At 52.3% G+C, this 26,323-nt stretch overlaps 1 protein-coding gene across 1 annotated transcript in view; it reads left to right on the top strand.

The window, feature by feature from the left end:
- The window catches only part of ANOS1 (anosmin 1), a 115,162-nt gene that overhangs the window by 55,547 nt on the left and 33,292 nt on the right, over window positions 1-26,323 (top strand). Inside the window, exons 3-4 of the mRNA XM_054581173.1 lie at window positions 14,968-15,030; window positions 25,864-26,086. Of these exons, the coding sequence (XP_054437148.1) occupies window positions 14,968-15,030; window positions 25,864-26,086 (286 nt within the window). The remainder of the gene's footprint in view (window positions 1-14,967; window positions 15,031-25,863; window positions 26,087-26,323) is intronic.

Below are 26,323 nucleotides of genomic sequence, written 5' to 3'. Positions count from 1 at the left end.
CTTCCGTAACAGAGCCCTTTTCCCTCTCCCGTCCTGCATTTTGATGTCTGCCTGCCTGCCGTGCGCCTGAAAACACAGCCAGCCAGCGACCCCGCACGGAGGGCCACGACCCCGGCTTCCGCCTGCCCAGAGGCTGGGGCCGCCTCTGGGTAGCCTGAGTGCCACACCCTGCGTCCCTCACTTTGGGGCACAGCGCAGGCCTCGGGGGGCGGGTGGTCTGTGTGGAGGCAATACTCAGCGTTGTTTCTGTGCTGTGGCAGAGCTGATCCGAGAGAGACCCGGTCTCCTTCCACCCCACTTTGCTACACCTTTTTGCCTCCTCGTTGTTCTGTTTTCTGCACAGAAGGTTTTTCACCCAGAAAGCGCTGCGCAGCGTCAGGCCAGGCACGCATGACCCCCCCGCCCCGCCCTGCCCCGCCCCGGGTGACGCCGCACTCTCCCTCTGTAGCGTCACCCCCACATCGTAAGGGCTTGCTTCGGTTTGCCCTCCGTGACACTTCCGAGCCGAGGCAGGCAGGCTGCCCAGGTGTCCATGTCCTGCCAGTGTGTCCCTCAGAGTGCCAGGCACGGGGACGCGGCTCGGGACGTAGATGTGCAGGCCAGGGAGGGAGGGAGGGAGGGAAGGGAGAGGCACACTTTGTTTACGCCTTTCGCTCACTCCGAAGTGAATGGACGGGAAAGTCGCAGCGAACATTGTTGGGGACTCGGCAGAGCGTTGGGGAAGCGGCGGGGGCCTTCTCTGCTTTGCTGATGTGCCGGGCCTGCATCTGGGTGCACAGCGGTCCTGTCAGCCGCTAGGCACGCCCGCGGCCGGGAGTTCCATGCCGGGGCTGGCGTGCTTCTGAAATGATGGCACGTGTTGGGGGGATGGGTCCGCACTCGGCCTGCCGGCGCGCCGGCAGTGCGATCCGAGCTGACCCCCTTGCTGGAGCAGCGGCCTCCGAGCTCGGCGTCGCCCCCGCGGGGGCTCTCCCACGTCCAGGACGCTGAGGCACGCAGGCTCGGGCGCGGAGCGGGACACCTTCCCCAGTCCGCAGGTGAGCGGCAAACTGGACACAGGGACGGGCCGGAAAATGCCCTGCCTCATTCCTGCCTGCCAGGGCTGCGCACCTGAATTCAGAACCTTGTGGCAAGGCCTTCTGGGAAATGTAGTTTTTGTTTTCCCCCTGCTGGACGGAGGGCTGAAAGCACATGTTCAGGCACACACCTTGGCCCTTTTAACACCGTGCCTCCTCTCTCATGCGGTCGACGCTAGCCACATGTGGCTCCCCCGCTTTCAGTGAATTAAAATGAAGTAGATGAAATTTTCAGCTCTTCCATCCCCCTGGTTCCATGGGGAGCTCACTGGGTAGCCCCTATGGCTGGTGGCCGCCATGTTGGAATGCAGAGAGCATTCCCACTCTGCATTGCCTTGGGGGGCACTGCTCCCCATCATTGGAACCGTTTGTCTTTTTTCTGCCCTTTTTGGGTGCAGGAGAGAAACAGAGGGATGAGTAGGTAAAGTTGAGAGAGCAAGCCTAGAGCGCATCCAACAGCATTGAATTAGCTGAGTGGCGAACGGCAGCGTGACAAGAGAAGGCTTCTTGGGTGGCGACCTCATTGGGGCGTTTCAGACCCGGGGGCTTCCGGGGGGACATGGAGCACGAGAAACCACGTCTTTGTTTTCCTGAGAGTGAACAAGGCTCTACGAGACCCCGCGAGCAGCTGGGGTCCTTCAGCACGGCTGCGTGCGGGTCCAAAGTGACTGAGTAAGCACTTGCTGCTGCTTTGACGGGTTCCCAAGGAGCATCCGTGCTTAGGTTATTATCGCAGCATTTCTCTGGAGGCAAGATGCTCAGTATCCCTCCTTTCAGGGCCAAAGGACCCAATTTAATACGACATATCCCAGAGAGATCGCACAAGTCCCCAGTGTGGGGTAAAGGGCAAGTGGGTCCTGTAGAAGGAGGGCCTGCTGCCCATAACTAATACACGCTCTCCAGCCCAGCACTTCCTCCTCGTTCTCCGGAGGGTTATGAATATGACGCTCACGCGTTCATGTCGAGCGGGCCTACCACATCATGCTGAGCTGAATGGGGTCGTTCAAGGATGTGCTGATGTCCTGGAGGGGCTTCCTTGTTGGCAGATCTGGGTGGTTTCGATAGGCCAGGCGGACAGGAAACAGCCAAGTCCTTCGGAGTTGGGCCCCCGGTCCTTTCAAGAGTGCTCCGTGCGTCTCTTGAGCTGGCTCAGAGATGGATATGAAGCTGTCAGTTTTTCAGCAAGGACTACTCTTCACACTCCTACGATTTGTCTTGTCGTCAGGATTGCTGCCTTCTTTGGGTCTCTCTTAGGGCTCACGGCAATCAGACACAGGGATTTTATTTCCGGGAGTCAGTAAGCAGCGTAGGCGTACCTATGCCATTCTTATAAACTGTGGATATAAACCGTCTTAGTATAAAAAAAGACAGGCTCCCAAGCAGCACTGTGAGGTTTCCGATAGGGTCAAATCGCAAAATCCAAGGCCTCCTGTGACGTGTGCTGTGTTTGATGGCAGGAAAAAGAACAGCAGGCCACCCGGATTGGCAATACGATTAGCATGGTTCCCCAACTCTACCAATGACATGATTCCTCAGGAAGTGTGTGTTGCTAAGAAAATGGGTAGAAAAAAATATATTCGGAGACAAGGGTCCGCGTGAGACTTGCACAAACTTTCCAGCGGAGCATGAAATGAGGGGAGCCTTAATCTCCATTCAGCGTGCAGCGTGTCAAGGTGTTCTTTAACCTGGGGGCGCGGCGGTGTCGGGAGCCCGCTGTGCCCATGAAACGCTGGCTCTCGCTGGGGACGGGGCCTGGCCGGGTCAGCCTGCCGAGCGCCGCGGCCGGCGGTTCCCGCTGAGCTGTGCAAAATCCCATAGAAGGAGAGAGCGGGGTTCTCCGTGCACACAATGGTTTCCTGCTAAAATCTGAGCCACGGCTGTGACAGCTTTGCTGAGTTATTTTGATTACCTAAGGGCCCCGGAGGGGTTGATTGGATAGTCTGCCAAAGGACACATGCCTGTAACCAAACTATAATAAAAAATGGTGCATGCGTGAGCGTGGGTATCTACAGTTTCTGGGTTTCAAATGACACAAGAAGATAACGTTTTTGTAGCCGTGGTTCACTTTTTGGAGCACTCTGACTACGCACCCATTTTTAATCTTCCCAGAGGCAGGGCGGTCTTGCTGTCGGGTCCTCAGTGTTCAGTTAGGATGTAAGCTTCTTCATGGGCAGAAAGGCCTCCTTACCACGCGGTTGTGAATATATGTTGATGGGCAAAAGCCAATTAACCAGATGGGCAGACACACTCCGTTCTCCCTCGCTGGACGTGGGGCACAGGCAGGGACCTGCTGATGTTAGCGTGTAGGTCTGAATTTCGGCAGGGTGCGCAGCTACGACGGGAAGCTAATCATTAACAGGACATATTCCTGAGTGGTTTCTAACTGCAGAATGAGTAGGTTACACTCATTTCCTCCTTTCGCGGAGGGGAGCCTATTGCTCTGATGTCGTCCAAAGGCTTTATTTGGTGGAAAGGAGGGCGGGATGTGTTCAGAGGCAGGTGGGACCCCAGGGCTGGGGGACGCGTCTGCTGTGTTTCATAATGAACGGCCCGCACAGGGAGTCGGGGTGATCGGGGTGGTTACCCAGCCACGGGGGGTCACCTGGGACATGCAGGCCGGCTGGGATGGCGCTGGCCCTGAACCGTGGGGCTCCCGAGCTCCGCCCGAACCGCCTGCTCGTCGGTCCTGCTCGATACGGCTTTACAAGGCCCGGGAGGGTGGCCTTCGGCGGCTCCCTGGGAAGACATCCTCGCCGTACGAGGCGGCACGTCGGACGCGCTTGCCTCCGATAAGCCCACTTCTTCTCAGAAGCCCATCGGTAGCCGCCTTCTCGCCTTTAATCCCCTTTGGTCCATCGATCTCTGTCCACCACGGCGTTGTCATGATGCCTGCTGAAGGGAATTCGTGATTTTTGAGATGCGACGTACTTTGAAGATGACTTCACGTATTTTTAATTTTTACCTTGGTTTCAGACACTTCAGAAAAGTTCTGAGAAGAGCGCCAAGAACGTCCAGATGCCTTCTGCCGCAGTCAGGGTACAGCCAGCTTCCTGTCAGACTAGTGTGTGACTTCTGGCTGCCCCAAAAGCCCACCCCTGGGTCCTCATCCCTTTTATTTGCTGAAGCAGGTGGTGTGTCAGGCTTGGTCCGTGTTTCTACTTGCCGACCCTCATCTGGCCCCTCTCTCTCCCATGTACTTATATGTCAAATATATATATTTAGCTACATATTAATATAATATAATAATATATTAAATACATTGATATAAAACAATAATATAACAATATAAAGTTATGTATAAGAATATATATGCTTATATAACTGTAACAATGATATATAAGCATATATGCAATAGTATATTATTGTTATGCACTTATGATTGTTTACTTTTATTTTTAAAAAGACTTTATTTATGTACTTTTAGAGAGAAGCGGGAGGGAGAGAGAGGGAGAGAAACAGCAACTGGCTGCGCCTCGTACGCGGCCTGACCAGGGACTGAGCCGGCCACCCTGGTGTGCGCGCTGACGGGGGACCGAACCCGCGGCCTTTCGCTCGGCGGGATGACGCGCAAGCCCCTGAGCAGTGCCGTGCAGGGCTCATGGTTGATTGTCCGCCCCTCCCCGCCCGCCTTTAAAACGAGGTTGCAGGCTTCATGCCCCTTCAGGCGTAACCGCCTCGGCACGCCTCGCTCCTGGGCCGCGGCCGACACCCGGGCCAGCTCCTGTGGGCGTGACGGGGCGGTCGCCTGCTGTGTCCACACGGGAACCTCACTCCTTGGGCCCACAGTGTCCGTTGGGGTGTCATGTCGTCCGATGCCGGGTGCGCCCCATCGTCGCGCCCGGCCTGGGGCGGGGCTCGCCCGTCGTCTGCTCTGGCCGGGAGGCGCTCCTCAGCCTCTCCTTCCACTCACGGCCTCGATCTGTTCCAGACGAGAGGCTGGCGTGCCGAGGCGCCTCGTGCGGGTCTGTGAGCCGCTTCCCCGGGGCTTGACGCCGGTTCTGCCTGGAGCCTCGCACAAGGGCCCCGGGGCAGGCTCTCCTGTTTCCGGAGGTGTTGTCATTGTCACTGCGCGAGGTGCTCTCTGCCGGGTCTCTCCTCTGTGCTGCGGCCAGCTTCTCTGCGTGGCTACATCTTTCTAATCTGCGATGCCGCCCCGCGAGGATTATTTGAGACTTCAGGGCAATGCTCAAGCGCCACAGCAGACAGCGCGTTGCTCAGGACGCACACTTGGTCTGCTGTGAAACAGCGTTCCATGACGCACCTGTCTCCAGACACGCAATGACAGGCATCACAGTGTGCATTAAGGGAGCAAGGATTATGATAAGAGTACAGCTTTCTGCCCTGGCCAGGCGGGTCCGTTGGATAGAACATCATCCTGTGCACCAAAAGGTTGCGGGTTCGATTCCTGGTCAGGGCACATACCTACGTTGTGGGTTCTTTCCCTGGTTGGGGTGTGTACAGGAGGCGGCCAATCGATGTTTCTCTCTCACATCGATGGTTTTGGGTAACAACTCCCTTACTCATTTTTTCTCCATTTTAATGGTGCTTTGTTGGTTTATTTCTAACACTTTCAGCGCCTCTGGATGTCAGAGTTTCCCTTGATGTAAAGAATAGTTGCCATAAAATTCGGGCCGATTTCTCGATGAACCTCAGGGCGGGAGAGCCGTCCTCGGGGGCTTCCGAGAGGCCGGAGTGCTCTCTGGAACGCTGCGCAGGTTGGGCGCGCGGGCCGCCTGGGGCGCGGGCGCCGAGGACGGTCCGGCCGCCCCGCTGTGGGCTGTCTGCCGACGCCGCTCCTGGTTTCGGCACCACGCAGCGCACACTTTGTCACGCACGATTGTCACGACTTCTCGACCAATGCAGAGCTGGACAGAGGCCGTGGCTGTTTCTGAAGGCAGTGGGGTGCCCATATTTCAGGAAATGGGTCAAAGCAAGGCACAGCAAAACCACAGCCATCTTAAAAAAACAAAGCAAAACAGATCTACAGTTTCCCACAGAAACTGACGGCCATTCATTTAGAAAACAGAACTGGCCTTGGGACTCTTGGGTTGAGAGCATTGTTATATGCTCTGAATGTATACCTGTAGGATACGAAAAGTTGGATCAGTTTATGGCACCCAAAGCTTATCCCTCCCACCGAGGCAACAACCCAGACCAAATTTAAATGTAAGGCATTCTTTGATCTTTGTTAGTCAACAGCCACTAGGTGTGTAACAGCGTAGAGCGCGTGCTGCAAACGCACAGTCTGAGATTCCTCCTTGTGATTTCTCCTTCTCAGCACACACACGAGAAGAATGCCACCTCAGCCAGACGTAGCTGTTGGAACTGTGTCGAAAAATTCAGCGCTTTTCCGACAATTATTGGAACTTGCGTGGGGAGACCGGAATGAAAAGAAACTGTATTTTCCTCTAACATTAAGCGAAAAAGGGTGGCTATCAGGGAAATATGAAATAACTCAACAACAACAACAACACAAAAGGGAATCCAATTCACTGCTCACCTATTACGTGTAGGCATTTTAAAATTTTGTATTAAGATTTTTTTTTCCAGCCCAGGGGGTGTGGCTCAGTGGATGGAGTGCTGGCCTGTGACCCAAAGGGTCGCTGGTTCGATTCCCAGTCAGGCCACACGCCCGGGTTGCGGCCCAGGTCCCTTGCTGGGGGGCCCGCAAGAGGCAACCACACACTGATGTTTCTCTCCCTCTCTTTCTCCTTCCCTTCCCCTCTCTCCAAAAAGAAATACAATCAAATCTTACAAAATGTTTTATTTGAAAAGGGTCCTCTTGAGCCAATACTGCGGCACTCTCTTAGGTATCAGAAACCTGTGGTTCAGAGATGGTAAAATAAAGCTTACACGGTGAAAACATACCTAGCAAGTGGTAGGTGAGGGACCCTCTCCTGTGTCTGTCCGACTCCCAGGGTGCCTGCCTCTTCCGCTGTGCTCATGCTGGCTCGAAGCCTCCTTCTCTGCTTCCCTCATCTGCACTCTCCGCCCGCTCAGCAGCTTTCGGGCTCAGCCACCAGGACGGCAGCTGGAAGGGCACACGCTCATCTTGTCATCGGCGCTCTCTCACCCTGGAAAACTGCGGCTGCTTGCTCATGACCATTGTCATGTGTCTCTGCATTCAAAGTCCTACATCCTCCAAGCCAAACTGGGACTTGGAGTGGCCAGCGTCCGACTGTACAGGAAGCCGTGCGCCGGGGGCCTGACCCCCGGCCATGGCCGTCTCAAGGCGTTTCCGTCCGCACATCTTGAAGATGTCGCTTGGGGGAGATGCCATCAAAGATGCCTTGCCCCGCTTACACTTGTGTCTTTCCACGTTGTGAGCTCTCTTTCTGCCTCCCAGCGGGTTCTGGCCTTGCGGTTCGTATGTCTCCTCAGGTTCTCGTGTTCTCAGCTACGAACACAACAAGAGGGAACGGAGCAGACAGAAAGTCGTTTTGCTGCGCGCTGAGGCCTTTTCAGTCGCGCCGTCCCGTGTCTCGTATGTGCCAGCTCGCCAGATTCTTGACACGCCCATCTCTGTGTTTCCCGCGCTCCCTGGTTGCCGTGTCTTCTGGGCTCCTCTTCCGCATTTTTACTGTGGGCACTATGGCCGATGCCCCATTTCCTTTCCCTCCTTTGCCCGCACCCTTCCCCCCAGCCCCTGCCTCAGACCATCAGTCGCCGCGCTCTTGTCTGTATCTGTGAGCCATGCATAGACGTTCTTTGGCTAATCCCTTCAGCGCTCTGGACTCTTGCTTATAGACGACCATCCTTTTTTACATTTCTGGACTGTGACGACCTTGAGGACAGGCGTTTTTTGTGTGTCGCTCATAGATGAGGGGAACCCAGCCCTTGGCGTGACGCTGTAGCACTAGAACTCAGCACAGAAAGTGCTGCGTTTCATTTTACCATCTTTCTTTATAGCAAGAAAGAACGAATGAATGACTGGTGTAGAGAGAACGAGAAGAGGACCTTGTAAACGCTCACCATGGGCGTAGACCTTTCTCCGCAACTGCACAGCCACAATTCCCGTGGCTCGTTGGGCCCGCCTTCCTGTAAATCCACGCGACATCTCGCACTTATCCCCTCAGAGGCAACTCCACATCTTTCCCTGTGTTTGTGCCTCCCACACCCTCCGTCGGATGGACACCAGCAGGCCCTCGCCGACCGCAGTCGGAAATTGTGCGGTTTCCCCTTCTCACTCCTCCCCCCTTCCCATCTTCCCAAGCAAACCAGTAACTACGTCTGTGAGCTTCTGCGGCCACCCGGGCTTTCCTAGGTTCGTGTCCGTGGCCTCCCCTCGTCCCCCACCATACAGACGCCACACGGGTACTATGGCCGAGAGAAGATGAGGAAGACATTCTAAAACCTTGAGCTCTGGCTTCGTTTGCTGCGATATCTCACGTCTCTAAGCCGTCGCCCATTCTACGCTCATGTCCTCTTCGGCAGAAATGGGGGCAAGCAGCTCTTGCTCTAAGATCGTCAAGGACTCCTCGTTGAATTCCAAGGGCTGCCTCCCAGCCTTGTGTTTTCCTGTCTCCTCCCTCTCCCTTAGCCTCACACCACAGTCCCCATGCGCCACGTGGATACAGTATTGTCCGGGCCCCAGATCGAACTAGGATAGTTGTTCCAGTTCTACTCATGCCCCTAAGCTAATTCATGGATCCTTGGTTCTTTGATATTCTCTCCAATGATCCGCGATGGAAATACGTATCACATCCTTGTTTATCATGGGACATTTTCTTCTACCTCTTATTTTCTGCTTCATGGCTATGGACTTATTTATTGACATACTTTCCTCCTCGGGATATTATATACATCAGCCGATAGCATCCTTTGCCCTGCCCCCGCCTTGGTGACTAAGTCAGGACCTTGCACGTTGGAAATACTAATTCGTATTTGTTGATGTAGCAGATGTTCATTGCAACAGGTTGAAATCTATGGAATGCTGGTTGCTATGGTTTAGTGTGGTTTCTATTCGCTTAACAAAATGTAAGTTTGGTTCCAGTGCCTTACCTACTGGACATGTGTAAAACCGTGCATTTCGAATGAACCTTTTCGGCTTCAGAATGAATTCTGATTGCTAGTTAGGTCGTAGAATTTTTGTGCTGCCCTTTCACGAAAGTGTGGAATTTTGCCCAGGGGGTCGCTCCCCGAAGCAACGGCAACCCTTTCCCCCTGGGTCTGTCCTTCGCCTCGCAGAATTGCACCCCGTGGTCCGTGATGTGGAGTGGCCGCTCTCGTCGTCTGCGATGCCCCAGATCCCTGGAATCCGTAGCACCTGGGCCTGCTGGGGCCGAGTCCTCCCTGCCACCCTAAACATTTACCAGTCTCGTAGATTTGCAGAGTCCTTTGTGGTTTCCAGATCCCTGTCACAGGCAGCACCTCTCCAGCCCCTGCAGGCAGGTGGCCTCAGTAGGGCAAGGCTTTGTCCTGGAAGTGGATGCCTTTAGCTGTGCCCAAGCTCAGCCCAGTCCGACTGCGGCAAAGCCCTGGAGCCACTTGCTTCGTGTCCCGGCTTCCCTAAAGGGCCCCTTCCTCTCCCTGAAAAGGAAGAATAACCGCGCCGAACTCGATACACCCCCATGGGTTCGTTCTGAGGGTCCCTGCACAGGTCCTTCTAAGAGTTCTCTGCAGTCTGCACAGCTCCTTGCCGGCTGTCGCTCCTCTTCAGTGATATTGTAACAAGTTAACACGATCGATTGCATGCTCCTGTTTGAATGAGCTAACAGGCTAACTCATCTACGCGACTTTCCCGGTTGTAGCTTAGACACAGGGCCGCTAGGGCACAAACCCCAGGCTTCCTGTTCCCGCATGGTGTGCTGCCATGCCACCACGGTGCCCACGGGGCTCCTCAGAGTCCGATCTCCCCGTCGCACGCTCAGTCCCGTCCACCCCGTGAGGAGTCACGTGATGGTGAGCAGGCATAGTCCCTCACGGTCCCTGTGGAGGACCGCGTAGGCAGTTGGGGAGAGTGTGGCTTCAGTGCAACGCAGAGACTCCACACATGTGTCACAAAGAAGGAGTGAGAGCTCTTGGGGGAAACTGGAAATTCTACATGGTTGCAGAGAGGAGAAAGCAAGGCGTGATGTGTGGGCAGCCACGGTCCAAGACAGACGGTGTGAGCAGCTGTGGATGTGGGTGGAGGGACAGAGCAGGTGCCTTGAAGGAAGAAGTAGGGAGGACGGAGCAGCAGCAAGAGGGATGTTGCTTTGGAGAACAGAAACGAGACCAGCTTCCAGGAGCACTTCCCCTGAGGTTGAGGAAGTGGGTTAGGCAAGAGTTGCTCGTTGGCCCGATGTTCTCCATGCAAACCCATCTACTTTGGGCTTGATGTGATCATTTTTGACTAATCTTACCAGGGAGCTCACACGAGCACACGCCATTCTGAGAAGGATGCATGCCACCAAAATAGATAAAACCGCTCCCCGGTTAGAGGGCCCGGCTGAGTGGCCTGCCCGGGTCTCCCTGGAGGACGTGGTTTGGCAAGCCCGGCTCTGCGACGACGACGCGTGAACGGCATCGCTCTTGCAGTGGATCCCAAAATTCTCAAGCTCTGCCCCATGAGCACTTGCAGCCAGATCGTTTGTTCTGGGGGTGGTGGGGGGACGGCTGTCCTGGGCATTGGGGGATGTTTAAGCAGCCTCCCTGGCCTCAACCTACAAGAAGCCTTAGTTAGGCCTCTCTCCCTAGTTACGGCCCATCAAAGCATCTCCAGACCTTGCCCGATGTCCACCGAGTGCATCCGTCCACTGAGAACCAGCAGGCAATTCAAATAACTCCCCTCGTGCCTTACGCTGTCCATAAACCATACTACGCAGAGACCTGTACAGTGCACGCAACATACTTAAACGTTGAAAGGGTTACATGCGACCCGTGCCACTGGTTGCTGTGTGAGGTCTGGAGCACCAGGCAGTTCCGGGTGACAACCAGAGGCCGAGTTGCCGGGACGCGGGAGAGCTCCGGTTTCCTGGACGCGCTGTTTCCCGCGCTGGTTCGGTGGTTCTTACTGCGACCCCACCCTTCACGGAGATTCCTATCTGCTCCAGGCCTGGAAGGGTGGGAGTGGGCCAGCTCTGGGCACTTGTGACAAAGCAACCTCAATGTATCTATGAATGCATTCCACCAGGATCCGATGAGCTGGTGCTACAAATGGGGTGCGGAATGTCCCCAGGCCTCAGTGCTCTTGTGTCCCTGCGCCCGTCGAACACTGTACGGACACCTTTCCTTTTACTGTGCATTTTAAAACCTCAGGTGAATATAAAGTTACTATCTGAGCAAGCAATACTGTGATTTCTGCCCCCCCACCCCGAGATTAAGTAAATAATTGGAAAACAACCGTTTCCCAAATGATAATTTATGTGACTAGCTCTCTCAACCTGTTTCTTTTTTTAAAAAAAGTCGTCGGAAATTTGAAGTTTTTCTTTGCTGGGTTTGCACCAGTCACCTGGGAGGAAATAATCGGAAACAGTTGATCAGTCTAAAATCTGAAAGCCTAAAACACGGGCTAGCATCATCCTGCCCGCGTGGCTCCATTGGTTGGAGCCTTGTCCTCTGCACACCAAAAGGTGGTGAGTTCGATCCCCAGTCAGGGCACATGCCTAGGTTGTGGGTTGGGTCCCCGGTCCAGGCATGTATGGGAGGCATCCGATCAATGGTTCCCTTTCACATCGATGTTTCTCTCGCTTTCCCCTCCTTCTAAAATGAATAAACATATCTTTGGGTGAGTATTAAAAATAAAATAAAATACTTCCTAGTATTAACTTCCATTACTGTATTTTGTAGTTTGAGGCAGTATATGGTCAGGACACATAGAGTCATGATACATAGTGAACCCTGATGCAGTTGTCCTTGGTAGTATTTTTCCTGTTAAGTAGCATTAAGTCTCATAGAAGAGAGATTTCCAGCTGTCTCTTTTGGCAAAACTTTTTAAACAAATTATTACAACTTGGAGAAACAGGAATTGTTTTCTTCTTGTCTGAGGTGCGAGAGAAAAGCCTGTCATTATTTTTTCCCCACTTTGACTTTTGTTGAAACCAATGTCTTAGCCAAGAGCACTGTAGAGAAATTGAGCTTTGGCAAGTGTATCCTGCAAAATGTACTCAGCTGTCTACATTTGGCTGTTCTCGTCTGCCAGTTTTCGGAGGGGAGTACCGAAGGGACACTTTACGCCCTCATGAATCCCGTTTCGCGTTGTAGCTTAGACACCGCTGATGCGTCGTTGCTGGAAAGGAGGCCGCGTGCCGTTACAATAGGGCTTGAAACGAATGGCATCGGCCGGCGCTAAACCTGGCAGGCGGCTTGCGGAGCAGCCGGGCCGGTACGTCACGTATTGCTCCCATTAGCGGTTCGGAAATATGCCCAGCTCTGTAAGCGATACCTGGTCTGCACAAGGAGCCCGACTGCCCTCCACGCTGTCTGGAGCGTGGTGGCCCTCGGCCATTGTGGAGATCCCCGAAGTTCCGACTTTTCCACGCATGGACGTCTTAGATGTGAAAAGACAACGCGGTACCTGTGTAGCGGTATGTTTCCATCATGTACACCTTCAGCCCGGTCAGAACACAGGAGGGACGCGAGTGCCCTGCGACCTCGTGAGCCGCACCGCACGGAGCAGACTTCATATGGACGACATGCGTGCCGGATGTTTCCCGAGGGAGATGACAGACGCACCTTGCACGTGGCTGGACCCATGTCCGTGCGCCGCCCTCGGCCCTTGTCGCGTGGTCCCCGTGTATCAAGGTCACCTCTCCCGCGGAACAGAACCTCCGGGGGTGCTACAAAGCGTCCTTTGTCACTTCACATGGTGTCGCGGAGGAACTGGGTCAGGCATGCTTATTAAACGGCCGCTAAATGTCGGGGGCTGGCAGCCAGCGCCTGAATGTCTTCGGGGGAGCCCTGAGGCTGAGGCATTGGCACAGTTCTACAAAAGGGAAAAAAAAGGGAACTCTTTAAGGAACTCGTAAAATAGGTCAAGTTGACAAGTGTTTAAACTCCTTCATGGCTATGAGAAAAATGGCATTCTTTTAGAATTGTTCATTTGGGGAAAAATGGTACGTTTGTTTTGGAACCTGCTGAAGAGAGGTGAACATCCATAAACGTGGCGTAAGCTTGGAGAGGGCTTGGAAAAGTGTCCGTGAGGAGCTCTGGTTTTTCAAAACATTTCATGAACTAAAAAGCAGTTGTTCATATACAATAGTAAAGAATTTAAAATCTGAAATATTCTCATACGAAACGGATGGTGTCTTAATGAAAGTTACATGAAACAAACAAACAAAAAAAAAGAGATGCTACAGACTGTGTTTGCATCCAGTCCCTTCAGTTTTCCCCAGTTTTGTTGGGATAGAGTTGACATAGAAGTTTGTATAAGTTTAAGGCGCACAGTGGGATGATCCAATACACATATGTATATTGTAAAATATTTACCATGGTAAGGGGGTTCCTTTCCAAGCTGGGTGATAATGAGAGCTCCCAGGAGGCCTTGGCAGTAGATTTCTGAGCCCTGATGTTGGGGACCCTGGCTCGGGGTGGCGGGAAGCGGGCCGCGCCGGCGCCTCCCCGGGACTGCAGGGCCGTGCCCCGTTGCTGGGCGCCGCCGCCCCGCGGCAGCATCGCTCTGACGGGCGGGCTGTGCAGCCGGCTGCGGGGCTGTGTTTTTACATACACTTCTAATTAAAAATGGCAACAGGTATTTGGAGATGAAGTCTTACCATAGATTTTCCCGTTTATCGTGGAACTCCGTCTTTATTTTCAAACAGAGAGGTTATTAGATAGGAGATGGAAAAGGAATATCCGTATCTGTCCTGAATTTTACGTTATACGTGTCTGAAATGTCACTGAGTACTTGGGCCTCAGGGAGAAACTGACGAATAGCGAAATAAGAAGCATTAGATTAAATAGTCCTGAGCTCACGGGTACCAGCGCTGGGCCAGTGTTAAGTGACTGACACTTATCTGTATACGACTATTAATTTTACCGACTCAAACTTGTGTGACGATACAATTTTGGAAATCAAATCTCCATTCGTATGCAGGCAACATTTGCATTTCAACTCTGAGGCTACCTCCAGTTTATTACTAGATATTATTATTTTGTTCTGTTTGTATGATGTTATCTATAATACTACAGAGAGGAATAAACTATATATTGTCCAGCAGTTATACAGACGTTTTGTTTTTTCAGCACTATTATTTGATAGTATAATTGTTATTGAACAAGAATGTCAGGTATTGTCTGTGATATATTAAAGTGCATATATCAAGAGCGATGCATACATATATTCCAACTTTATTGTGAAAGTCATGTCATGTTTATTCACTGTATTGCCATAGAGCAATTAAACTTTATGAGTGTTAGTGCTGTTGGATTTACTGAGGTAAAGCGAAGTTAACAACAATGTATGTGGATATAAGTATGTGTGTGTGTATAGATATATGTATGTATATCTATGTATGTAGACACAGATATATATGTGTGTGTATATATATGTGTATAGATATATAGACACACACACACATATATTTATACAGTGCATCCTCACTCACTTACAGGCCAGTATAAAAAAACCAGTAGCTTTACGTTGCCAGTAGAAAAGCAAATTAGTATGAGTTTGTCAGAGAAGAAAACTCCTGTGTACCGACCCCCTTTAAACGGCCTTTCTGATGGCCACTGTCCTGTCTGAGCGTGGCCGCCACCCCTGGTCCTATGGGTCCCCTCCCCGCCGCGCCCCTACCCCGTCCAGCTGCGCTGAAACGGCCACGTCTGCGCCCGTCCAGCCGCGCCGCGGCGGCCCCGCCCGGCCGGGCGCAGCGGGGACCGCGGCCCGGGGGAAGCAGGCGCAGGGGGCGGCGGGCGCCTTCGGCTTCTCTCTCGCGCGTGGTGGCTCACTCACCTTTGCTGTCCTCCCCAGTGCCTGCAGCCCTGCAAGGAGTCCTGGGACCCGCGGAAGGAGCCGTGCCACAGCTTCTGCGAGGTAAGCAGCGCGGGCCGCCGCTGACCGCCACGCAGCGGGCCTGCCGCGCTTCTGCCGCTGGGCAGCCCACGTCCCTGTGTGTGTGTGCGCGCGTGCGTGTGCGCGCGTGCACAAGCAAAGGAGAAGCGTGCTCGGACCTTCCTAACGCCTAGCCGCCCGCGGCTTCCGTGGCTGTTCAAACAGAAACAGAAAAGCCTTTTACCTCTGCCAGCGGCTTCCGAAAGGTGCCAGCTGGGGCCAGCCCCCCACCCTCCCCTCTGGCTGTCCTGTGGGTGCGTCTCTGCGCGGAAGGAGGGCCGCTCGTGCAGGCGGTTGGGGAGGCGCTGCCCACTTGACCCCCAGCAGGGCTCCTTGGCGCACTCATCTCCTGGGCCCCCCAGGCCCCGGGCAGAGGGCTCTTGCGCTCCACTTCGGGGGCAGGGGACAGCTGACTTCCCTGCGCTGTCCCGTCGATGAGGACGGACAGGGCAGTCTTGCCCTGCACCGAGGGCTGAGACCGTGGGCCGTGCTGGAGGCGGCCAAGCTGTGCTTGTGGGGCAAGCCAGGCCCTGGGCCGGCGCAGCCTGGCGTTCGCGGGGACGCGGCAGGGGGGATGCGGAGCCCGGCTGACGGCCTGCTGGCCTCTCCCAGGAGCAGGGTCGGGAAGCCCTCAAGGCACCTTGGAGGTGCTGCGATGGCCACCACAGGCGCTGCCCTGAGGGTCGTGGGCAGTGATGCTGAAGACCCCCTGTGGCTGCCGAATGAAGGGACGTTCGGGGCTTCTGTGGATGGACCAGGGGCCCCGAGGGAGCTGACCCCAGCTCCCTGAGACGGGCACTGAGGTCTGCTTGTTCTTCGGAAGGAGGGCCGCCGGAACCGTATTTGATGCATTCACCGGTTGACTCTTGTGTGTGTCCTGACCGGGATTCGAATGCACAACCTTGGAGTATCAGAACAACGCTCTAGCCAACTGAGCTCCCCGGCCAGGGCTGTATTCTAGTCCGCAGACCAACCATGCGCCTGTGTGAACTAACAAATGCTGCTGTAGGGCCTTCAGCTGCACGATGGACCATGCTGGTCCCTTCAGAAACCCATTATTAGTACTTAATATCACTGACTGCGGGTGATACGGTTATGCCTGATCCCTGAGAAGGAAGATAGAATTGAAGGTCGTGTGAAGTCTTTCTCCCTGGAAATTCCAAATGAGGCAGTCCTTCCCTCTGACATGGCCGTGGAGTCGTGTGGACCCCGTCCGGTTTGTTGAAATGCGGCTCGCGTGCAAACTGCGATCCGCTCTGGCAGGAAACAGGAATCGAAACTTGGAACATGGTGAAAACAGACCCTAGTTCACGTGAGCAACTCTGAAGAGACGTCAGCCCAGTGCTCAGCAAACTCAAGTCTCGACGTTCAGTGCACTTCTTTGATTTCTCCCGTGTCTGTGTGTGTGTGTGTGTGTTTCGTTTGTCTGTCTTTTGTTTTGGAGGTGCATGTCTGACTATCATGTTGAACTAAACTGAATCTGGAAACATCTGATCCCTGTTTGAGCATGTTTAGGGCTAGTCATTCACCGAGACAGACCGAACACGATCGGTTGTCGCTTTGTTTACCGAGAACACACACAAGGCCACTGTGGCCCTGAGGCTGAGCTGGCCCGTGGTGACAGGAATCTTTGGGCAACCGTGGGGAGTGCACATTTTGTCCCAGCTTCCTTTTCAACTCGGCCTTTATTGCAGTAATGGAATTGAAATGCTTCAAGGAATGCTTATGAATTTTTATCGTTGTTAGGAGATTTCCTTCACCAGCCATCTCATAGAGGAAATTATCCTCATTATATCAAATTTTATATCGCTGTATCAAATTTTAAAGTTTTGGAGAGTATAGTTCCTGAATATATCAAGCATAACAAATGACTTTTTAAGGTTGTTCGGTAATTTATTGAGTAGGTAGAAGGCGTTCCCAATGGAACACAGGCTGGTTTTTTTTCCCTTCTTTTAATAGCGAGGCTCCATTTTCACTGAATTTTTATGTGACACTGAGGAGTATAGTATGAGAGGAGACTCAACCAGGGGGCAGTTGATGAGTTTTGAAAATTTATGAGGGGCTGAGACTGAATGATTAAAGACTTATCTTGTCTGAAAGGAGTTTGGGGCATATTATGGAAAATGCAATACTCTCACATGTGAGTGAAAAACAAAGATGCCTATCCATCAGAACACACATTATGTGAGTAAGCGTTAGCGGTTTTTATCCAGGCCGCCACCCTGCAGTTCTGTGATCGGTCCGTAGCAGATGGACTTCGAGGGTCCCCGAGGACTTTGTAGTCAGGACACGACTAGCAAGCTGTGTCAGGCGGTTACTAGGGAGCCACGAGAGCCCATACGTGAAGTGTAAGGGACGACGTGCAAGCCGAGTGCACACGGCTCCTTCTAGAAGGTAGAGTTCCTTCTCTAAGCTTGCCTGTGTGGGGAAGCAGACAGAGAAGGGCCGTGGTCAGGGGCTTTGGACGTGATTTTCACGGGCTTTGTTCTCGGGGAGGCTCGAACACGTTTATAGGCTATGGGCGTGGAGAATCTCGTCAGCGGTGTGAGGTTGGAGCTGTGTGGGTAAAAAGCCCAGAGTGCTAGGGATGAATCCGTTTCCGTGCACAGCTGGGGAGGCTCTTGCCCCTGCAGGGGCCAGCCCCAGCTTCCCAACGATCGGCACGGCTCTGTTCGGGCCTGTCGTGTGCACGGGCCCGCTGGCATCTTGCTAAAACGCAGCCTCAGACCCCGTCAGTGTGGGCACGCGTCCGCACGCCCAACAGGGCACATGTCGACGCTTCTGGGCCAACGACCACCCTTGATGCAGCAGTTGGTGAATGCTCCCCTTTAATACTGAGGTTCCCCATCAAGCCCTCACTTTCAGTTGCCTACTAATTCTATGACGGCCTTGGGATTTCTTTTACGACACTCTAGAGAGAGAAGTGATGCAGTTGCTGATAATGATTGAAAATAGAGAGACGGAAATGGGTCTTAAAAGTGAGTGTTGGCTGTGGCGGGTGTGGCTTAGTGGATTAGGCAATGTTTCGTGAGGTGGAAGGTCGCTGGGTGTGTTCCTGGTTCGGGCCGGAGCCTGGGTTGCGGATTCAGTCCCCGGTCGGGTGCACACAGGGGGCCGCAGATCGATGTTTCTCTCTCACAGCGATATTTCTCTCCCTGTCTTTCTTTCTCCCTCACTTCCTCTCCCTCTCAAAAAAAAAAAAAAAAAAAAAAAAAAAAGAAAGAAAGAGAGAAAGAAAGAAAGGCTCTCATTTGCCGGGGAACCAAGTTAAGTGTAATCACATCTAGTAAATTAGTATGTGTCATTGAGTTTCCGAGCAAATGATAATTGCGTTTCCAAGCATAAGTTGGAAACATTTGAGCTGGGAATGCTTTTTCCAATTTCCTGCGTCCTTAGGCTTTAGATGCCTTCTTTGAACAGTACAACTGGCAGGTTCGGTTTATTTTAAATACTATGATGTCTTTATTATTTGTAGGAATTATACATGCACATTAAAACAGTTGAGTGTAACAAACAACACAGGGGTGGAAAAGCAAACCATTACTTCAGAGTCTGGAGCCCAGATAGCCCTGGTTCCCTGCGCGGGAGGGCTACCAGAGCAGTCTAGGACTACTATCTTGGGGGCGCCACGGCGAAGGCGAGCCCTCCGCTGCCCCCCGGGAGCGGAGGTTTGGGCAGGGTCCCCTCATTCCCACAGTGTCTTCTCCGGACACCTGCTTTTCTTCTGGGTGTCTAGTGTCTGGGGACATGGGAGACAGAGGTGCATCTGTGAGTGGCCCCCGGTAGAAACTCTGGCCATTGTGTCCCTACCTAAACCCCCTGATGGACAGCATTTCCCAGGTGTCACCGCGGCTCGTGGCTGGAAGAACCAGCGCACCTGTGTGGCCCGCTCCGGGCGCGGATGCGCGGAAACTGCGGGGGTGCCCCTGGATGTCTCCCCACACACCCTTCCCTCCTGATTGGTCTTTTGCTGCAGGAAATGACAGCCGTGAGCACAGCTATGTGTTCGGTGCTCTGAGTCCTGCTCATGAGCTACTGAACGGGGGGATGTTCTCGGGACCTCGATGTACTTCCCACTCAGCACACGTCTCTCTACGCAAGCTGGGTGTAATCGTGCTGGAAGTCGAACATCATCTGACCAGGACAGATGAAAGAGATAACCCCCGCATTTTAGGGGAAAAGGTTATGAAAAATCTTATGAGCTGGAAATAATTATTTTTTTAAACTTCATGTTTGTTTTATTATTTGCTCATGTCCTAAAGTTAAATTCAAAGATGGTCGCGGTCACGTGTTTCTTCCACCATGCCTTCTACGTACCGATTTTTCTAAAATTATTTTTTAATTTTTAGCTTTTCACATCAAATTCTCTTCCTTCACTGCAATTCCTACTTGATCAATTTTAGTTTCTTATTGATATGAATGGTAAAGTGATTAATAATCTATGCCAATTTCTTTGTCCTTGGCTTTTTAAATTTGATCATATCTTTGTTTTTGAAAGGAGTCCAGAAGTATCATTTTCTTTGACATTGTTCATGACACACGTTGTCTGCGGTTACACCCAAAGTCCAAGTTGAATGGCACAGAATTTTTTTTTTCCCCTCACATAAGGATATATATATATATATTTTTTTTTTTTTTGGTCGGATACGTAATATTGTATGAGGCCATCTCTTCTTGTTTTCTGTTCCCCTGTAGAATGCCTGGATGTTGCCATTGCCGGGGTGAAAGGCTCATGACTGCTTTTTTTCTCTGAGTTTTCGTGTGTCTGACACTATTTCTGTCACATATATATTCCAATAACCGCTTCTCTGATTTTTACGTATATTTATATATGCTACTGTATATTATTTTATATAGGCTATGTATTTTCTCTGAGTTTTTATGTCTATGAGATTATTTCTGTCACATATTTTTGAAGAACAACTTAGCTGGTTTTACGGATTTATAGATGTAGTTCATTTCTCTTATTCCTATGTAGCCATTGCTCTATTGGCTCTACACATGAAATTTTGTAGAGAGAACTTGATTGGAGGGAAACCGTATATATCCGCCGTCATAATCAACTTGCCTTTTCTGCCTGGATGCCTGAAAAATTATATTTATATATTTGACGTTCCATAGCATAAGCTATATTTTAGTGTTTCTTGATCTTATCAACATTCCCAGAAATACCTGCCCTTTTGATGTGCACGTGTATAATTTGTGGACTCGTATGTACGTGTAGGTATACACACACGCGCGCGCGTGCACACACACACGTCCCTGAGCTTCTGTGTCCTCATTTGTCAAAAGCAGGGAGGAATGGTTGTAGGGCCTGGGGAGGACTAAGGGAGATGAGCAGGTAAAGGGCCTGCTAGAGGGCGAGGGACGGGAGGCCTGCAACCCTGTGGGTGATTCACTGCCCCTGCTGGGCTGCGGTGGGGGGTGGGGATGGGGGTGGGCATGGTGAGGATGATGAGTGATGACGACGGTGGGGATGGTGACGATGATGACGGTGATGAGGGTGATCACGGCGGCGGTGATGATGGTGCTGGTGGTGACGTTGATGTTGATGACGATGGCGATGGTGCCGACGGTTGCGGCAGAGATGACGGCGCTGAGGACGGTGATCATGGCGGCGGTGATGACGATGGCGATGGTGCCGACGGTCGCGGCAGAGATGACGGCGCTGAGGACGGTGAAGATGATGACGACGGTGATGGTGGCGATGATGAGGGTGATGGTGATGGTGACGGAAAGCGCATTTCAGGGGCATTTTGCCCGAGGCAGCACTTGTGCACACGGGCTGGAGCAGGAGGGGAAGCCACCCAGGCCCTGGCTCTGGGTAAAGGCTGCCACGTTTGAGATCTGGCACATTGTACACTTAGGTTGAACAGAACTGAATACCAAATCCAATGTTCTCTCGATCAGGTTGCTATAATTTCTAACATTATAAGATGATTTACTGATTTTAATGTTTTTCTATTCATCATCCCGCGATTTCTGCAAAAATCATTTTATGGCGCCAGAGCTCCCATTTACACCCACCAAGATGAAGATAGTAGCATCTTTTTGAAAAGCATCCCCAAACTGTTGCCTGCTGCTGTCAGTATTTTATTTGATGTTTATCACTTGCCGCAGGTCACAGGAGCTTCGCATATGGCTCACGTAAGTCACTAAAAGAATACTTTAGTTTTTTTAGCTAAGAGATGTATGGAGGAGAGATTTATAGCCATTCCCCCCCGCCCCCCAGGTACTAAACATAATAGTAATTAAAGGATGAAGGATTTGTCTTTAATCTAATGCACCCAAAGGCATTTCCTTTCAGCACCTTGTTTTATCAACCTCCCTGGATGCACAATGACATCTGTTAGATACTAACTACTCTAGAAGAATACATGGTCTTTGAAGTTTATTCTGTTCTTAGTGTTCCATACAAGAAGGGCAGAAAAAGCAGGCACTGAATAAAAATTAATGAGCACAATAGCCATAATCTTTCCAAATTTTAAATAGGAGCCAATGATCTGGCCAAAGTTGCCATTTCTGTGATTTGTGGAATTAGTCATGTGAATAGTTTTATAAAGGAATTGTAGTTACATTAACTTTACAATTAATAATTTGCCTTAATGGGCCGGATAGAACTGTACAAAGAAGACACTTAATGTTTTACACATATGCCTGTGTTGCCATGAATATTTTTATTTGCCATGAGGTTGATGGGCGTTACACGCACGATGATTTCAATACCTCGCACCTGTCCCAGAACGTGAACATCCCTCTGGACCAGTCTGTGTGATACCACCTTGGGATAGCACAAGAAATAGCACATCCCTAATGGCCACAACTTTTTTCTAATACCCAAATGACCTTGTGTTCACAGGGTTTCCAACTGGCTGTTGAGGGACCCCTTTACATATTTTCTTTACATCTGGAATATTACTGTTCCCTCATTTTCTCTGGCCTGTATGCATTTTTGTCCTCTTTTCATTCCACTGGAAAATGCTCATTAAGCTTTGATTAAAGGCATGGTGAGAGACCTGTGTACAGATACCATATGTTTTCCAATTACATCCAGACCATTCTTATTCCTTCAACCTAACTCGCGATAGTTACCCACGACTATTGTAAGAAGCATCGAAATTCATCTTCTGTAGATAGGAACGAGGGCACAGTAAAGTGGAACTTCTCTGTAAAGTTGGATGAAGTTAAAAAACTTAGGTGATTTTTTCCTTATAAATTCCACCAGGGTACGCTCCCCTCTCTGCAGATTTTAGGGCTTTTTGGCAGCATGTTGAGAACTTGTGGATGGTCACCCTGTAGACGAAGCAGAGCCCACTTTCTGTCTTTGGATCCTATGACATTTTGTCAGAGTAACAGAAGAATTTAGAAACGTTCAACAGTAAACTTGTAGCTGCCAGGGGAAAAAAAGGCACCACTTTCCTGCACTCTTATTTGAGTAGCTATTGTGGCCCAAGTTACAGAACAGCGTGTAGTGCTTTGTATGCATGACCTCATGTAATATTTATAATGCGTTTTTTTTGTATTATTTCAAGCTCATGTATCACTCTAGAAGGCTCCCGTGCAAACATGAGCGTTTTTGTTTCCATGGTCCTCAAAATCCTGACAGAGAGATCACAGTGTTGAATCCATGCCAAAAAGAAACATATTGAATAAACACACCAAACAACTTTGAGATCGACTGGAAGATGTACGCTATTGTGCTAATGACGAGCATTCTCTACCCTCTCTGGGAGCACATGTTGCTGATCTGTCTAAGCCAGTGCCTGCGTGTTTGTTCTTAATTTGGCCCCATTAACTCAGTAAGTTGTTAAGATGAGGCGATACCTTCCCTGCTTTCCTGCCCCTCAGTGGAAGGGCGCGGTGGCTGGCACACACAGACGCAATTAGAGTACCGTGAACAGAGAGCCCGTACTGTTGCCTGAGTGTTGAGCCACGCCCTGTTTTCAGAGAACAAGTTGTGGACGGAACGGTTGTGATTCTACCGTGGAGCAAACTAAGTCACCGTGATTTCAAAGTTCGCGAGCGGTGAACAGTTGCCAGGTTTAATACAATAATTTACTTGGAAGTCTCAGCCCAGCGTCAGGGGCCGGTGGCCCTGGTAACGGAGTGTTTTCTTCCAGTGCCCATAACGTACACATTTTGCCGGAAGCAGAAAGCTGGCCAGTGCTTTGCTGCAGATCCCACGGCACATCTCTCTGCTCACTTAGCGTTGGACCTGCGTGGAGAACTTCCAGAGTTAACAGAACAATGGACTGTGGCGTCGAGCAAGAGAGAAACGCCTTGGGTGATGCTTTCAGTGCTTATACAGAGTTTAGAAAAATTAACCCGCCGCACACTTGCGGTAATTCAATGCGGAACCCGCGGCCTGCCTTCTGCGTTCTACCTGGAAAGTTCTTCAGTTGAGACGCTCTTCTCAATCGGTCAGCCGACGTCATTTTCCGATTTTACATAGGATTATGAACGATCAGTTTTATTTGATGTCCACAGTTCTAATTCAAACCTTGGGGTTATAGTTTTTCTAGGTAGCTTTTGTCGTTTTTCGCCTTGTGGTAGCCCGAGTGTAAGGTCGTTTTCTTTTGTGTCCCTGTCTTCGAGCAGTTCAGCCATGACACACATGACATCTACACTATCACAAGGCTCCTGTGGCCATCAGAGAACACCCCTGCGCGCTGAACACATCCTTCGGGGATTTGTGTAGCAATTTCTCACGCTTGCATAGGTTTGTAAAGCTTTGCGGTCAAATATGCGCAGTATAACATTTACCACGTTAACGTACATGCATGGTGTTTTAAATTCACGGTTTGGAGAGAAGACCGGAGGGCCTGGGAGGGCACTTTATGTTGGCACTGGGGCTCCCACGGGCTGCTGGGATATGTCCCTGTGACGTCCTCATGTCCTCAGTGTCCCGTGGCTTTTCCAGCCCTCATCAGCATGGGCAGTAATGGGCTCCAAGTCACCCTCCTTTTGGAATAGAGATAGAGACATTGCATGTTTTTGCCCCGCCCCCCCACTCCCCACCAGAGACCTTGATAATGGTGAGGCTGCTATTTTCCTTTCTGTAATTGCCGCATCTCCACCACCGCGGAACCTGCTCCCTGGTTAATGGTGCCACTGTCCTCCGAGCCTGTCTGTTGCCAGGTTGCGTCGGTGTCCCCAGCTGAGCAGGGCATCCTACAGTCTGTTCCCAGAGGGGGGCGGGGCAGCGGTTGGCGTGCGGGCAGGTGTGCCCAGGTGTCCCCGGGTGGCAGAGAGTCATACGCTGTCATCACCGGATGCAGCAGGCGGTACCCAGCAGGTGCTACCAGGTGTTGCTCAGGTGCTACGCAGGTGGCAGGAGGGGCTACTAGGTGGGGCCCAGGCGGTACCAGGTGGTCGAGAGCTGCGTTCAGTTGTCAGTGAGGCGCCGCAGGCAGTCCACTGGCAGGTGATCTCGGAGTGACCCTGGTGCCCCAGGTGTCCCCAGGTGTCTGCAGGCGTTCCCGGTCACCAGTGTGGAGCCGCAGGCAGCCTGCTGGCCTTGGGCCGCAAGAGACTCCTGTTCTCTCCCCGGTCTTGTGTTCAGCAATGCCACCGCGTTTATTTCTGATACACTGACTCGCCCGGACATCAGGTGAAGGGAAAGCGCCCTCCTCGTCCATCTCCGACTCCAGGGTCAAGGACCCATGGCAGGCGTTGGCAGGACCCCCTCAGACATCGGCCTCCGCAGACGGAACTGTCCCGGCAAACATGCCCCCCCCCGCCACTTCCCACAAGCCTGGGCTCACAGCAGCACGGAACCTCCCGCGGCGACAACCTCGCCACCGACCCAGGGCGCAGCCCAAGGGGGGCAGCGGTTTTCCCTGGCTGGACGGGTGTCCTGCAGGTGGGCGCGGCGCAGAGGGGCGTGACTGGCCGAGGGGAGCTATGGGGGCGGCCCCCTCCCAAGGGCCAAAGCGGCTTAGGGGAGCAGCCCCCTTCCGAAGGACCAGCGCAGGGCGGCGAGGGCAGCTGCTGTCAGGACCCCCAGCCCCATCCCTTGCAGGGACGGCAGCCGCCCCAGGTCCTCCGCGGCCGCCCACGGCCTAGCGGCGACCGCACGCTGCTGCCTTTGATAAGTGATTGCATCCAGTCGCCACGCGTTTTCAATAAAGCGCTCCCCGCGTCCGTCAGGGGAGCCCCGTTCTCACGCATGTTTAACTGGTTCGCAGCTCAGCCGAAATGTCATCAGCTCGCTGCTTTTTCAAACCCAGCCGTGTCACGGGTAACACATGTGCCATGACTTTCAAAGACGTTTCCCTGCTTTCGCTGCCCAGCTCCTCCACAATTCCCTGTTGATCAGAGGTCCCGTGGGCACAGCGAGTCTAAAAGCTGGGTGTTATTCAAATAGGTTCAGTGCACCGAGGCCGAGGCCACTTGGCGATAAAACATCAGCACCCGTGGCCCTGAGAACCGCCAAGGTCCTACAGGGTCACAGCTCACCCCAGGGTCTGCGGTGCACAGAGAAAAGCGCTCATTCGAGGATGGAATTACAGGGCCCGCCCAGCGGCCCCTCGCCTGTTTACGACTGTTGGACATCAGTTATTTGACAACACTGTGAACTCGGGTAGAATGCCATAAGCTGTGAATGCATGTGTGTGCAAGCGACGTGTGTCTGTTGCGTGTAACGTCATAACTCGTGGGTCATTGCCCTTTAGGAAATTAGCATAAACTATTATGCTTCGGTGGGAAAGAAAGCACATGCCTCATTCTGTGAGCTGTTCCAGGGCCCTCGGGCAGAGCGCGGACGCTGAGCTTCCTCTCCGCTGTCCTGAGCAGAATGTCTCTGGTCTCCTTCAGCCCCTGTTCCCCAAGAAGAGCTACGAGTGCCTAACGAGCTGCGAGTTCCTCAAGTACGTCCTGGCCGTCAGGCAAGGCGACTGCCCTGCACCCGAGAAGGCCAGCGGCTTCGCGGCCGCGTGTGTCGAAAGCTGCGAGGTCGACCATGAGTGCTCGGGGGTGAAGAAGTGTTGCTCGAACGGATGTGGGCACACCTGCCAGGTGCCCAAGACGCTGTACAAAGGTGAGAGAGCGCCTGCCGAGCATGAGGGTCGCCCCAACACCCCCGGGGTTCCTGTGTGCCGACCAGCCCTGGCCGGCGTGGCTCTGTGAGCTGGGCACCGTCCCGCAAAGCAAGAGGTCGCCGGTTCGATTCCCGGTCAGGGCACAGGCCTGGGCTGTGGGGGTGATCAATTCCCCAGTTGGGGGCACAGGCAAGAGGCAACTTGTTTCTCTCACCTTGATGTTTCTCCCCCTCTCT

Source organism: Pteronotus mesoamericanus, unplaced genomic scaffold (genome assembly GCF_021234165.1).
Source record: "Pteronotus mesoamericanus isolate MK-2021 breed Mesoamerican mustached bat unplaced genomic scaffold, CSHL_Meso_final contig_65, whole genome shotgun sequence".
Taxonomy (NCBI): Eukaryota; Metazoa; Chordata; class Mammalia; order Chiroptera; family Mormoopidae; genus Pteronotus; species Pteronotus mesoamericanus.
Note: the sequence above shows the minus strand (reverse complement) of the source record. Positions and strands in the feature narration are given on the sequence as shown.